Source organism: Scylla paramamosain, chromosome 12 (genome assembly GCF_035594125.1).
Source record: "Scylla paramamosain isolate STU-SP2022 chromosome 12, ASM3559412v1, whole genome shotgun sequence".
Lineage (NCBI taxonomy): Eukaryota > Metazoa > Arthropoda > Malacostraca > Decapoda > Portunidae > Scylla > Scylla paramamosain.
This window is the reverse complement of record NC_087162.1, coordinates 2,474,407-2,488,385: the sequence shown is the minus strand read 5'-3', so window position 1 is coordinate 2,488,385 and position 13,979 is coordinate 2,474,407. Positions and strand designations below refer to the sequence as shown.

Genomic DNA, 13,979 nt, shown 5'->3' with positions numbered 1-13,979 from the left:
AGTCACGTACCATAGTATATGTGTGTGTGTGTGTGTGTGTGTGTGTGTGTGTGTGTGTGTGTGTGTGTGTGTGTGTGTGTGTGTGTGTGTGTGTGTGTGTGTGTATATATATATATATATATATATATATATATATATATATATATATATATATATATATATATATATATATATATATATATATATATATATATATTGTTACGAGCAGCTCCAGCCCTCTCTAACAGATACCACTCCTTTGGGTCAGCTTCTCCCTAGGCTACTTCCTGTGCAACTTAATGAGGGGTGCATGAATGCAGGCAGTTTGCTAATTGTAAACAGTTCTCAAGCTTCAAAAGGTTGCCACCCTGCTTCACCCGCCAAGTCACATTCTAGGGAGAGATAGACACAAAGACCCCACAAATATAGAGTGATAGAGAGGTAGCCCACAAAAGGTACTTAAGCCTTCCATCACCAGAATCTCATGCACTTTATATTTCTGCCCGGAACCATGCCAAGTCTGTTCTCCAACTAGCCAAAAACTCCTTCATTAACAGAAAGTGTCAAAACCTTTCAAGATCTAACTCCCCTCGTAACTTCTGGCATCTAGCCAAAAATATCTCCAATAACTTTGCTTCTCCTTTCCCTCCTTTATTTCAACCAGATGGCACCACTGCTATCACATCTATTTCTAAAGCTGAAATCTTTGCTCAAACCTTTGCTAAAATCTCTACCTTGGATGATTCTGGCCTTGTTCCTCCCTCTCCTCCACCCTCTGACTACTTCATGCTACCTATTAAAATTCTTCGTAATGATGTTATCTATGCCCTTGCTGGCCTAAACCCTCAGAAGGCTTATGGACCTGATGGGGTACCTCCTATTGTTCTCCAAAACTGTGCCTCCGTGCTTGCACCTTGCCCAGTCAAACTCTTTCAGCTCTGTCTGTCAACATCTACCTTTCCTTCCTGCTGGAAGTTTGCCTACATTCAGCCTGTTCCTAAAAAGGGTGACCGTTCTAATCCCTCAAACTACCGTCCTATTGCTTTAATTTCCTGCCTATCTAAAGTTTTTGAATCTATCAACAGGAAGATTCTTAAACATCTTTCACTTCACAACCTTCTATCTGATCGCCAGTATGGGTTCCGTCAAGGCCGCTCTACTGGTGATCTTCTGGCTTTTCTTACTGAGTCTTGGTCATCCTCTTTTAGAGATTTTGGTGAAACTTTTGCTGTTGCCTTGGACATATCAAAAGCTTTTGATAGAGTCTGGCACAAAGCTTTGATTTCCAAACTACCCTCCTATGGCTTCTATCCTTCTCTCTGTAACTTTATCTCAAGTTTCCTTTCTGACCGTTCTATTGCTGCTGTGGTAGACGGTCACTGTTCTTCTCCTAAATCTATTAACAGTGGTGTTCCTTAGGGTTCTGTCCTGTCACTCACTCTCTTTTTATTTTTCATTAATGATTTTCTAAACCAAACTTCTTGTCCTCTCCACTCCTATGCTGATGATACTACCCTGCACTTTTCCACATCTCTTCATAGACGTCCAACCCTTCAGGAGGTAAACATTTCACGCAGGGAAGCCACAGAACGCTCGACTTCTGATCTTTCTAAAATCTCTGACTGGGGCAAAGCAAACTTGGTATTGTTCAATGCCTCAAAAACTCAATTCCTCTATCTATCAACTCGACACAACCTTCCAGACAACTATCCCCTTTTCTTCAATGACACTCAACTGTCCCCCTCTTCTACACTGAACATCCTCGGTCTGTCCTTTATTTATAATCTGAACTGGAAACTTCACATTTCATCTCTAGCTAAAACAGCTTCTATGAAGTTAGGCGTTCTGAGACGTCTCTGCCAGTTTTTCTCACCCCCCAGCTGCTAACTCTGTACAAAGGCCTTATCCGTCCATGTATGGAGTATGCTTCACATGTCTGGGGGGGGGGGGGGGGGCGGTTCCACTCATACTGCTCTTCTAGACAGGGTGGAATCAAAAGCTTTTCGTCTCATCAACTCCTCTCCTCTAACTGACTGTCTTCAGCCTCTCTCTCACTGCCGCAATGTTGCATCTCTAGCTGTCTTCTACTGCTATTTTCATGCTAACTGCTCTTCTGATCTTGCTAACTGCATGCCTCCCATCCTCCCACGGCCTCGCTACACAAGACTTTCTCCTTTCTCTCATCCCTATTCTGTCCACCTCTCTAACGCAAGAGTTAACCAGTATTCTCAATCATTCATCCGTTTCTCTGGTAAACTCTGGAACTCCCTGCCTGTTTCTGTATTTCCACCTTCCTATGACTTGAATTCCTTCAAGAGGGAGGTTTCAAGACATCAATTTTTGACTACTGCTTTGACCCTTTTATGAGACTGGCATTTCAGTGGGCATTTTTTTTATTGGATTTTTGTTGCCCTTGGCCAGTGTCCCTCCTACATAAAAAAAAAAAAAATGAGGGTAATAATATCCTGAGGGCTACCTCCCATAGGCTAACCACCCACTGCCCATCATCATCTCCACTCTCCCAGAAGACAAACTCAAACTCCCCCCTTAAAACTGGAGAGCCCAGGGACAGAGGAGATGGTTGAGCACATATTGCTATACACTATTCCTCTGACCAAAAAATAATAAAGACAACTAATGAGACAAGAAAGGCCAGTCACAATTAACTATCACAACACTTAAACAGATGGAGGGGTCACTTGACTGCTTGTGGGAAAGTGCCAGCACACAACAGGACACAATGAATAGATTGAGTAGGGTTGAGGACAAGTTACATCCTTCTGAGACATAGAGAGCAGTCACAGACTTGCCACACACATGGGCTGTCAAAGCAATATACACTGGGAGGTGCGTAACTAATAGCCTTTCAATCACTAGCTATCTTATGGCCCCAACGCACTCTCCCAAACAACAGGCTCATGTACATCCTTTCTCCTTGGCTATGAGACTGTTACTGACTTGGGGGACGCCACGCTGGATAAAGAGAGAAGTGTTTGGGGCTTGTTCACGTGACAGGGGAAAGGAGAGGGAATGGTGTAGAAATGGGGAGCTGGGACAGTATGGAGTGCACCACAACACCACCTCACCTCTTAGTCTGCAGCAGTAACATGTAAATCTTTCTGCTTGTTAAGATGCACTAAAGGGGCCAGCTGCAATTCAATCACCCCACTGTAAACTTCAGTTTTTTCTCTTTCTGATGTAGTGGTTTTAATATGCTAAAACAACAGAAGTGAGGGAAACAATTAATGCAGTACACTAGACTTTTCAACAAACTGATTATACAATTCAGTGCTATAACTCACCTGCTCCCCTTATTTCTCTCTCTCTCTCTCTCTCTCTCTCTCTCTCTCTCTCTCTCTCTCTCTCTCTCTCTCTCTCTCTCATCTGTCTTATTATTAGGCTGCTCTGCGTAACAATGTGTGTGTGTGTGTGTGTGTGTGTGTGTGTGTGTGTGTGTGTGTGTGTGTGTGTGTGTGTGTGTGTGTGTGTGTGTGTGTGTCTATATATATATATATATATATATATATATATATATATATATATATATATATATATATATATATATATATATATATATATATATATATATATATATATATATATATATATATATATATATATATATATATATATAAAATGTTACACTCCATGCAAAGCCCACGTAAAGCATGCACAAACCTCCACACAAAGCACGCACAAACCCTCACACTAATACACACAAACGTGCCCATGAGTGAGCACACAAGCTGTGAGAGGGTAGTAGATGCAGTCAGGAGGCCTGTGTTTACATGAAAAACGGCTGACCCTGTGCCATCCACTTGATCCTTTGGGCTAGGCACTGCAAATAATCCCTGGAGAGGAAGCCACAGAGAGGATGAGGAAATAACAACCCTCTGGGGGTGGGCACGAAGGGCGATAACTTGTGTTTGCACGAAAACAGCGACTGGTGACCCAGCTCTGTCCACATGATTCCTTATTTATATGAAAGTGGCTACTGCTGATCCAGCTCCGTCCATGTGACCTGTTGTTTACATGAAGAAAGCGGCTACTGTTGACCCAGCTCTGTCCACATTTACATGAAAACAGCTACTGCTGACCCAGCCCTGTCCATGTGACCCCTTGGGCCGGGCACTGAGAATAACAACAACCCTCTTACGAAGTGTGGACAGATCAGGACAGAAACAAGACATCTCTGATGAGAGGAGGCCATGTGCTCAGCGAGCCCCGCCCTCTGACAGTCTCCCATCAGCATCTCCAGCAGTGTCTCCTGGAAGGTCAACTCTGCGCCTCGTGACTGACTAAGACTAACACATAGTAGAGTGTATTACAGAACTGAACAGTGTACAGCAAGCTAGCATGACATCCTCAAGTGGAAGCATCCAGAGTGCTGCACCAGCAGGCAGTGAGCGCAGCAGCACATGGGCCCGAAGGGCGCCTGGGACACTGGAAAAACTCCATGGACGTTGAGCGCCATCCTTTGCCAACAAACCTCAACAATAACCAGCAGTGATCACCCCAACCTGCCTAGCCAGTGACCCTGAGCTACAACATCCTTCATGCACATCCCTGCCGACACTTCTGCCCAGGGAAGACAATGCAGTTGACGGTGGCAAACAGCTCGCTCACGCCCCACCCACCACAGAAACAATATCATTGAGGGTGATGTACTCTAGCTTAAGGCCTGATTGGGCAGGCTGACAGGCAACCCTGCTGTGCAGCTGGGGCCCAACAGGGGACACAGGAAGGGAGCCCCCTCCCAGCATAGCTGGAGGAATTACTGGCCTAGAAGTGTAGAGTGCACACATGCCCAACCCAACACCTGGAGGCAGAAGTGTTGGGAGCAGAGATGCAGTGATATTGGTTGATCAGATAGAATGTAGATTAGTGGTGGGGAGTGGCAACCCTAAGGAGCCGCTGGTCCCCCGTTACCTCCCCAGTAGGGTGTAACAATATATATATATATATATATATATATATATATATATATATATATATATATATATATATATATATATATATATATATATATATATATATATATATATATATATATATATTGTTACATGAAGTGGCATCAGTCTTATCTGTTTCACCCCTAGCAGGTGGTTGTTGGAGTCTTTTCCAGGTGTTTGGATAAGTTTCAAATTTATATTTTCTCCTGCAATGCAAGGCAGGAGTGGCAACTTTGAGGTTGTAGCTATATATGACTCGCAAGTGATCTGGACTTGTTTTATTTTTGTCCTACACTGGGCTGTTGGTATAACCTAGGAAAAGCTGACCTGAGATTGAGTGACAGCTGAGAGAGAGGCTGTGTTTGAGTCATAACAATATATGTATGGGCTCAGCACTATGTGGGTTAAGGAGACAATATTTATGAAATAAGCATGATACATATGTAATATAAATTTATAACATGAAACATCACATTCATGACATGTATCTCACCTTCAGGACCTGGGGTCTTTTTGGATGGAGAGGCAGATGAAGGCTCAGGCAGTGGAACCTCTGCTGTTGATCAGAAATAAATTTTGATAATGTAGCATAAAATTATGTTAAATATTAAATATTTACTGCCATCATCAAGGAAATACGAAGTTTTATGAAAAACACTTAAGTAGTGCAGGGATAGTTTTTTAAAAAGCAATCCCATATTAAATAATAAAAAAAAATACATTACAGTGGTACCTCAGTCTACATCGAAATAAGTCAAACTTGGTATACATCCTGTTTGGATGTGAAAAAAATTTGCTTGGTAAACGACCTTTGTTTGGAATATGACTTGTGTGCTAGAACTTGTATGAGTTAAAATGAGTTATGACACTGCGCACTACCTTTGTTTACCTCTCTCGAGACAGTCACAATTGGCCATGAGTAGTGTTACCAGGTTGAAGGAACTCTCCTTCCAAACAATAACATCTCCCTTCTTAGCACCATCCTAGTAAGCACTTGACTCTTCTCAACAAGGTAAACTGAGGTTAAATTTTCAGTTATATCATAAATTGCTTTTGTATTTACTGTATTTGGAAACATATAAGATGCACCTTTTTTCTTAAAAATGGCTAAAAAAGATCACCTTGTGCCTTACATGTGAATGTAAGACTTTTTGTAGGTTTAATTTTGAAATTTCCTTCACCCATACACCCAAAGATACACACCACTGTATTACAGGCAAGGGAGCTATATCAAATTTTTCAACCATAATATGATGGTAGGAAATGCTGAAAATGAAAATGTGACCTTGTTCAGTGATGTGCCAAGTGTGCTGTTGATATCTCGACAGCTGGGCTGCATTCTTCACCTCACCTCCATGATTAAGCCACTACCTCTGTTTTATTACAGATATTTTCATTACTGTGATTGCTTGCTTTTTGTTCAGCTGTACCACTAGCTTGCTTTAAACATTACATGCTTAAATAAATAAAAAAAGAAAAAAAATTCTGAATATGCCCTACTGAAATGGGGGTGCATCTTACTTATATGATGTGCATCTTATATCCCATCACATATGTTATGCATTTTAGTATTAAGCAGTGTTTAAGTAATTTTATACAAACACATGAATCTACTGTATAATATATAAAAAACAATAGGATTTGTTTTTCATGGGAATGGATTAATAATTTTTCCTTTATTTCTGATGGGAAAAATTTGTTTGGTATACATCCCATTTGGTATAAGTCCAAGGATCTGGAACGGATTAAGGACGTATACTGAGGTACCACTGAGCACTAAACTGAAAACTTTCCCATGCTAGCTCTCTTAACTATTACAGACATTTTAGTTGTGTGCACGCATATATGTGCATGCACACACGTGCACACACACACACACACACACACACACACACACACACACACACACACACACATATTGTTTGCTGATCATAAAAAAAAAAAGTCTCATAAAAAAGCAAAGGCACATTAATTGTATAAAACTATGCTGTTGAGAATAGTGTGCAGATTTGTTGAAATAATACAAATAAAGTGAAACCAAAAAAATGGAGAATAGTGCTAATACCTGAATGTCATGTTGGTGAAATGGATGAGAGCAAAGGAAACACACATACAAGCATCCACCAAACAGGTGTGAAAAAATTATGACAGAAGAGGCCCAAATATTACTGATAAAAAGGAGAGTGATACAACTATAGAAGTGAAAATATGTTTAGGAGAACTAAAAGTGTTTTCATACAGTTATAATGGGTACTTCATGGAAACAACGAGAAACTGATCTGAAGGCAGAATAACATTGCCATGAAAGGCTCTTGCCAGGAATCAAGTCCCTGATTGGACACTTACAGAAATGTAAGTTAAACACTTCATCTATCTGGCCAGGTTATCACCATGTAGACCTTGCTCAAAAACTGATGGCGTACAAGGGAAAAAATAAAGAAAAGTACAAAAAATATCAAGGAGATAAATGACAAACAAATATAATAGAGAAAGAATCAGGAACAAGATAAGGCAAGTAAGTCCAGAAGTGTTGGCTAGGGCTTGCAAACTCTCAAGGAGGGTTATAAAAATGTATGGATAAGGAAAGATATGAATAAGGAAGAATGAACCAAGGTAAATTAACAGAATAAAGGCAGAGAAGAGTTTCTGTTGTAAATTCATGGGCATGAAATTGAGGAAGTTGTATACAGACAGGAGAGTGGGAGAGGAGAGAGAGGAACTGAAGGTAGCATACACTGATGTGAATGGGATGATATTAATGATACTGTAGTTAAATGAGTATTTGAAGGAAACTGATCCAGATGTTTTGGGATTCACTGAAACTAAGATGAGAGACAATTGTGAGCCAAAATACTTTACAAGTAAAATACGATGTATGTGATGATGTTGGTAAAGAAGTATCTATAAGTTAATAAAGTAGGCTACAGAAAATAAAGTGTCAATACACCAAAAATGGATTGAAAGGAAAGAGGAAAACATGTTTTACTGAAGTGTATGCTGCATCCATAAGTCACAACTAAGTAAATACAACTAGGTAAATATGCACACAAGCATGCATGAATTCACATGTATGCACACACATAGAGTGGGCCATGCAATAACAAGCTTAATTCATTCCAGTCTGATGTTTGTTGACTGATTTGTTCATTATTTAAAATTGAAAACTAATAGGAAAAAATTAATTGGTTCCTAAGGACAAAAAGCAGTCTAAGAAATTAATAGAATTACAAGAATTTTTTTCCTCATGGTGGTGGCATGTTTGGCACTATCACTGTGGGTGATGAGGGTGGCAACAGTGGCATACTTTATACTATAGTTGTGGGTGGTGGGGCTGGTGGCACTGGCAGCAGCATGTCTGGTGCAATAACTGTGGGTGGTGGGGATGGTGGGGCTGGTGACAGGCTCAGTACTATTACTGTAATTGGCAGCAACAGCAGTATGCATAGTACCATCATGGTGGATGGTGGGGAAAGCTAAGGGAATGCAGGTGTGTGTGTGTGTGTGTGTGTGTGTGTGTGTGTGTGTGTGTGTGTGTGTGTGTGTGTGTGTGTGTGTGTGTGTGTGTGTGTGTGTGTGTGTGTGTGTGTGTGTGTGTGTGTGTGTGTGTGTGTGTGTGTGTGTGTGTGTGTGTGTGTGTGTGTGTGTGTGTGTGTGTGTGTGTGTGTGTGTGTGTGTGTGTGTGTGTGTGTGTGTGTGTGTATTTATTTGCCTAGTTGTATTGTACAGGGCATGAGCCAAAGCTCATTTTGTCCTGTCTCCATAACCATATTTATCCAGTTTCTCTTTAAACATATGTACACTGTTTGCCACAACCACCTCTTACTTCAAATCATTCCAGAGTTCAATCATTTGATACAGGAAGCTTTATTTCTTGATGTCGCTCGAACATCCACTCTTCTTTATTTTCTTTTCATGCCCCTCTCTCCCTCCATCTGTGGTACCAAGTCATTTCTGTCTATTCTTTCTATATTGTTTAGTGATTTGTACATTGCTATCAGATCTCTTTCTCTTCTCTCTTGTAGTGTTGGTAATCCCATCTCTTCGAGTCTTTCTTCACAGCTTAAGTCTTTCAATTCTGGTACCATCTTTGTCACTATTTTCTGTATTCTTTCTAGTTTTCATATATCTTTTTTCTATGTGGAGCCCAAACTACTGCTGCGTATTCCAATTTAGGCTGTATCATGCCTGTTGTAATCTTCTTCATTTCTTTATCTAAATAGCTAGAGGCCATCCCAGTGTTTGTTAACAAGCTGTATATAGAGCTGAATATTCCATTTAAGTGCCTTTCAGGTGATAGTATGTTATTATTTCTTCTCCCATTTTGTAATTCCATGAAGGTCTCTTTCTACTTTTTCCCATTTCCAACACATGGCATTTTCTGGCATTAAATTCTAGTTTCCATGTTTGGCTCCATGCATGTATCTCGTCAATATCCTTTTGTAACTCTTTGCTGTCATTTTCATCCTTTATTATTTTCATTATTTTTGCATCATCAACAAAAAGGTTTATATAACTATTTTGATCTTTTGTCATATCATTTACATATATTTGAAACATAATAGGTGCCAACACAGATCCTTGTGGTATCCACTTGTCACTTTGCACCAGACTGAATTAGTGTCTCTGATTATTGTTCTCATTTCCCTCCCTTGTAAATAACCATCCATAAATCTCAATTTTGCTCCCTTTAGTCCTCCTTCATTCTCTAACTTCCACATAAGACTTTTGTGGTGAACTTCATCAAATGCTTCTTTGAGATCCAGATATACCGCATCAACCCATCCGTCCCTCTCTTGCACTCCATCTATTACTCTTGTATAAAAACTCAGTAAATTTGTGACACAGGATCTCCCTGTCCTGAATCCAAATTGCTTATCTGTAGTTATCTTTATCTTTTCACATTCTAAATACTGCACCCACCTATCTTTATTTACTATTTCACAAAGCTTGCTTACAAAACTTGTTAGTGACATTGGTCTGTAATTTAATGGTTTCATTTTATTCCCTCCTTTGTATATTGGGACTGTGTGTGTGTGTGTGTGTGTGTGTGTGTGTGTGTGTGTGTGTGTGTGTGTGTGTGTGTGTGTGTGTGTGTGTGTGTGTGTGTGTGTGTGTGTGTGTGTGTGTGTGTGTGTGTGTGTGTGTGTGTGTGTGTGTGTGTGTGTGTAGTCTAATCCAAAAGTTTCTGAATTGTCCATGTGGAGTGCTAACAGATAAGATGCAAGGGAGTACTAAACAACTGTATTCTTGTGCAACATGCCAGCTGACATAATGGCAAGCAGATGCATTTTGTTTCATTGCCATTTTTTTGTTAGTCAGTGTTATATATATATATATATATATATATATATATATATATATATATATATATATATATATATATATATATATATATATATATATATATATATATATATATATATATATATATATCTTTTTTTTTTTTTAGTAGCTATCTTTTTTGAGTGATTTACTCAAAGGAGCAGTGCATCTGTTTTAAATTTCATGCCAAACTCAGCATAGGCATACAAGATACTTGAGTGGGCATTTGATGATGATCTATATTTGTTCATGTTCCAAACATGGGTAAACATCAATTATGGATGCCAAATGTTATAATCACTCATCAGTCGGCAGAATTGAGAAAACACTGAAGAAATGCATCAGGCTATCCATAAGGACCACTGGTGAATGATTAATACCTATAGTACTCCTGACTCATATCAACACATACTCATGGAAAAACTTAACCTGAAGTGAACTGCTGTCAAATGTGCCCTGCCTGTTGACACAAAACTGGAAGCAGCATTGCCTAACTGTGTGTGGAAACCTCCAGGGATGTGTCTGATACAGTCATCCATAACCAGTGATGAAAGCTAGTTATGTGCCTATTATGCAGAAACCAAGCAGCAGGTAATTTAAGTGAAAGAGTCCAACTTTCTCCTAACTGAAGTAAGTGAAGCATATCAAGAACAAAGTCAAGAGTCTACTAATTTTTTTCTTTAACTTGAAGAGAGTTGTTCACACAATGTGAGGTGAATATGGAAAGAGAGAAAATGAAGGAATTTAAGTATCTAGGAACATTGCCAAGTAAGCAGATGGAGAAATTAGTGAATGGTAGGCAAGTCATAGGATCACTTGCAAGTCATAAATGGGAGTAATGTGTCTATGAATGTAAAGAGAGGTTTAAGGAATAGTATTCTCATGCTAACACTGATGTATGAATCAAGAGTGCATGATGTGAAAATGAGTGATCTGAGAGTGGTATGTGGAATGACACAATCAGAGGCTGAGAGTGATGAAAATGTGTATGAGAGATCATAAAATAATAAATCATAAGGGAAGCTCCTTATAAATATGGATTATAAAAGTGTATACATGATTTAAAATCTCTGGTTATAATTTTTTCCTTATTTTCAATATTTTGTTACCAACATATAATCCATAATGAAAAGAGATTGCCTGCTAAAATGGAACAATACATGAAACAACAATGTAAACATATTTTAAAAACTAGTAATAATTTATATTTAAAAGATCCCTTAACATTGGCATTAAAAAATTGTGGCTTATAAGTTGACAAATACGATAATCAGAAGCATTTTTAAAATATTAGAAGTATCTAGTGTGAAAAGATATAACTCCATGGCAAACTTCTCTTTTATTATTTATTTTTTGTGTTATTTTTTAAGATGATTTCTTTAAAAAATTGTCTAAAACAGAAACCATATCAATTTAGGTTTTTGAGAGAGAGAGAGAGAGAGAGAGAGAGAGAGAGAGAGAGAGAGAGAGAGAGAGAGAGAGAGAGAGAGAGAGAGAGAGAGAGAGAGAGAGATTAAATAATAATAAATCATACAGGAAGCTCCTTGTAAATATATTCTAAAGGGTAGTATAATTATTATCACTAATGAAAATCATTCTATTGATGAAACAATAACCAACACAAGTATTAACCAAGTATTAATGTTTCCATACCATTAGTTGATGAAACACTAGCTTTAGATGAAGTAAATCCTTTGTGTTTGCAGTATCTGTATTTGGTCACTGTCTTAGTTTCCTGCTGATCATCCTCACACACACTTTCTGATGCAACTGGTGGATAGGAAATTGTACTGAATGAATATCTAATTAATATCATTACAAAGATTTCAAATCTGACATGATGTATATAGAATTATAATATACTACTTGACTATAAATGTATATTTGCCATGAAGTATTTAGTAAAGTATCCTTACACACATTTATTAGACTTGGAAATGCAGATGTTAGTTCAACATAAAAACTACTAAAGAATAAGAGTATGTGGTATTACTGCCTATTGTTGAAGGGAATGGAGAACAAGATGATTCATCTCATTAATTTTGGGACTGAAGATTCAAAATATAGCTTTTACAAAAACTGTATAGTGCTGGCCCCTTGAATCATAAGGAAAAAACATTCAGGAGTATTTCTGGTTTACACCATAATACTGAAAATAAAATATTGATGTCAAACATCGGGCACCTCAGTAGGTCACAGAAAACAGACCAGGAAGCAGATTCTTGCTTCAATAATGGTACAGCAGGATGGAAAGTAGTTAAATTACTCTTTGCTTTTTATTTTTACTGCCCTGTTTATTGACAATGCATTCTACTGGATTCTGATGCATCCTGCCTAAGTCGCTTTTGAGAAGAATGCTTGCATTTTGGAATGGAATATTGAGTTGTTAAAAAATTAAATTGCTAGGAATAGCAAGGCTTGTGGTGGAGAAAGAAAGAAAGAAAGAAAAAAAAAGAAGAAAAACTTCATCACATGCTTAAAAATTAATACTCTCAAGAATTTATAGCTTAACCTACACAACCTCAAAACAGTCTATAACCCTTCCCTACATTTTCAATAGCATATTTTCTATGAATCAGAGAATGTCTGCAACACATCTTTACCAAATGTCAAGTGCTTTTCATACAAATATCTTACAGCAAACACCTTCTTAATATTCTTACGTCACACTAAATATTGCATTCCACAAATCACTCCACCAGTACTCACTAAACCTTCTTATCATTATTTTGCAATACACCTTACCTACATTCATTAACATTACCACATTCACAATTATCACTTTTATATACATGGATTTCTGAGTCATTTACCAGTCTGCTGCCCAAAACATATGTTTCATCTGCTTCATTGTCTCTTGATCTTTCTCTTTTATGATCAAACTCACATTTGATTTTTCTTATTCACCTTTCACTCCATTCCTACAGCAACAATCTCAGGAATTAGCAGTATGAGAAAATAATGGGAAAAAGAAGGGAGAAAAAAGACTCTTTAGTTATATACAACTGAAGAGACTTTAAGTATTAATGAACACCTTTCCTCCTCCTTCCTCTAAATCTAAACTTAATGGACTGGCAGTCCATTAAATTTAGATTTTACTGCACACATACTCAATGTTTTATGGTAAGAGGGATGGACTGGCTGCACACTGCAGCTAGACTAAAATAATACTGACACCAATTTCCTTGTACAATATGCAAATCAAAAACCTACTCTCTATACCTACTTTCTCTTCTTATTCCTACAATAAATCTTGTCTGGACTACATCCTTGAAGTCAGGTCTCAATTTAGTGTATAAAATTCATACGTAATGAGGGTACAGAAATTATTAGTAATGAGTATGCACATTGAGATAATATCATATGAGACTCGAGTTGCCACCTATAAATCTTCACTCTGAACAATGCACAAAAATTTGTAGCATACTGCATACCCTTTATAAGTGGAGAATTATATGCATGTATGGTGCCATGTTTTTTCTTTTGTTTTTGTTTGAAGGATGACACATCAGCTTAAATACATAAATGTAGGCAGTTGTAATAAAGACAGTAAAATAAATTGTCCCCAATGAATGTACTTTAAAGAAGAGAAATATTTAAGCAATATTTCTTGTATACATAAAGTAGCTGTTTTACATAGGAATGTTCACTCTCCCCAAACACAATTAACATTACATAATTTCTGCAGTGATCAGTTTAATTATACCTATCTTTTCTGATACTAAT

General features: G+C 38.0%; 1 protein-coding gene across 14 annotated transcripts in view; it reads right to left on the bottom strand.

Moving 5' to 3' along the window:
• LOC135105514 (PHD finger protein 20-like) overlaps positions 1-13,979 on the bottom strand; it is a 58,456-nt gene that overhangs the window by 13,964 nt on the left and 30,513 nt on the right. For 8 of the 14 annotated variants that reach the window (XM_064013678.1, XM_064013679.1, XM_064013683.1 and 5 more), the window contains 2 exons: positions 11,907-12,023; positions 5,425-5,487 (listed from right to left, as the gene is read on the bottom strand). In XM_064013678.1, coding sequence (XP_063869748.1) covers positions 5,425-5,487; positions 11,907-12,023 — 180 coding nt within the window. The remainder of the gene's footprint in view (positions 1-5,424; positions 5,488-11,906; positions 12,024-13,979) is intronic. The other 6 variants (XM_064013680.1, XM_064013681.1, XM_064013685.1 and 3 more) reach the window with 3 other exon arrangements.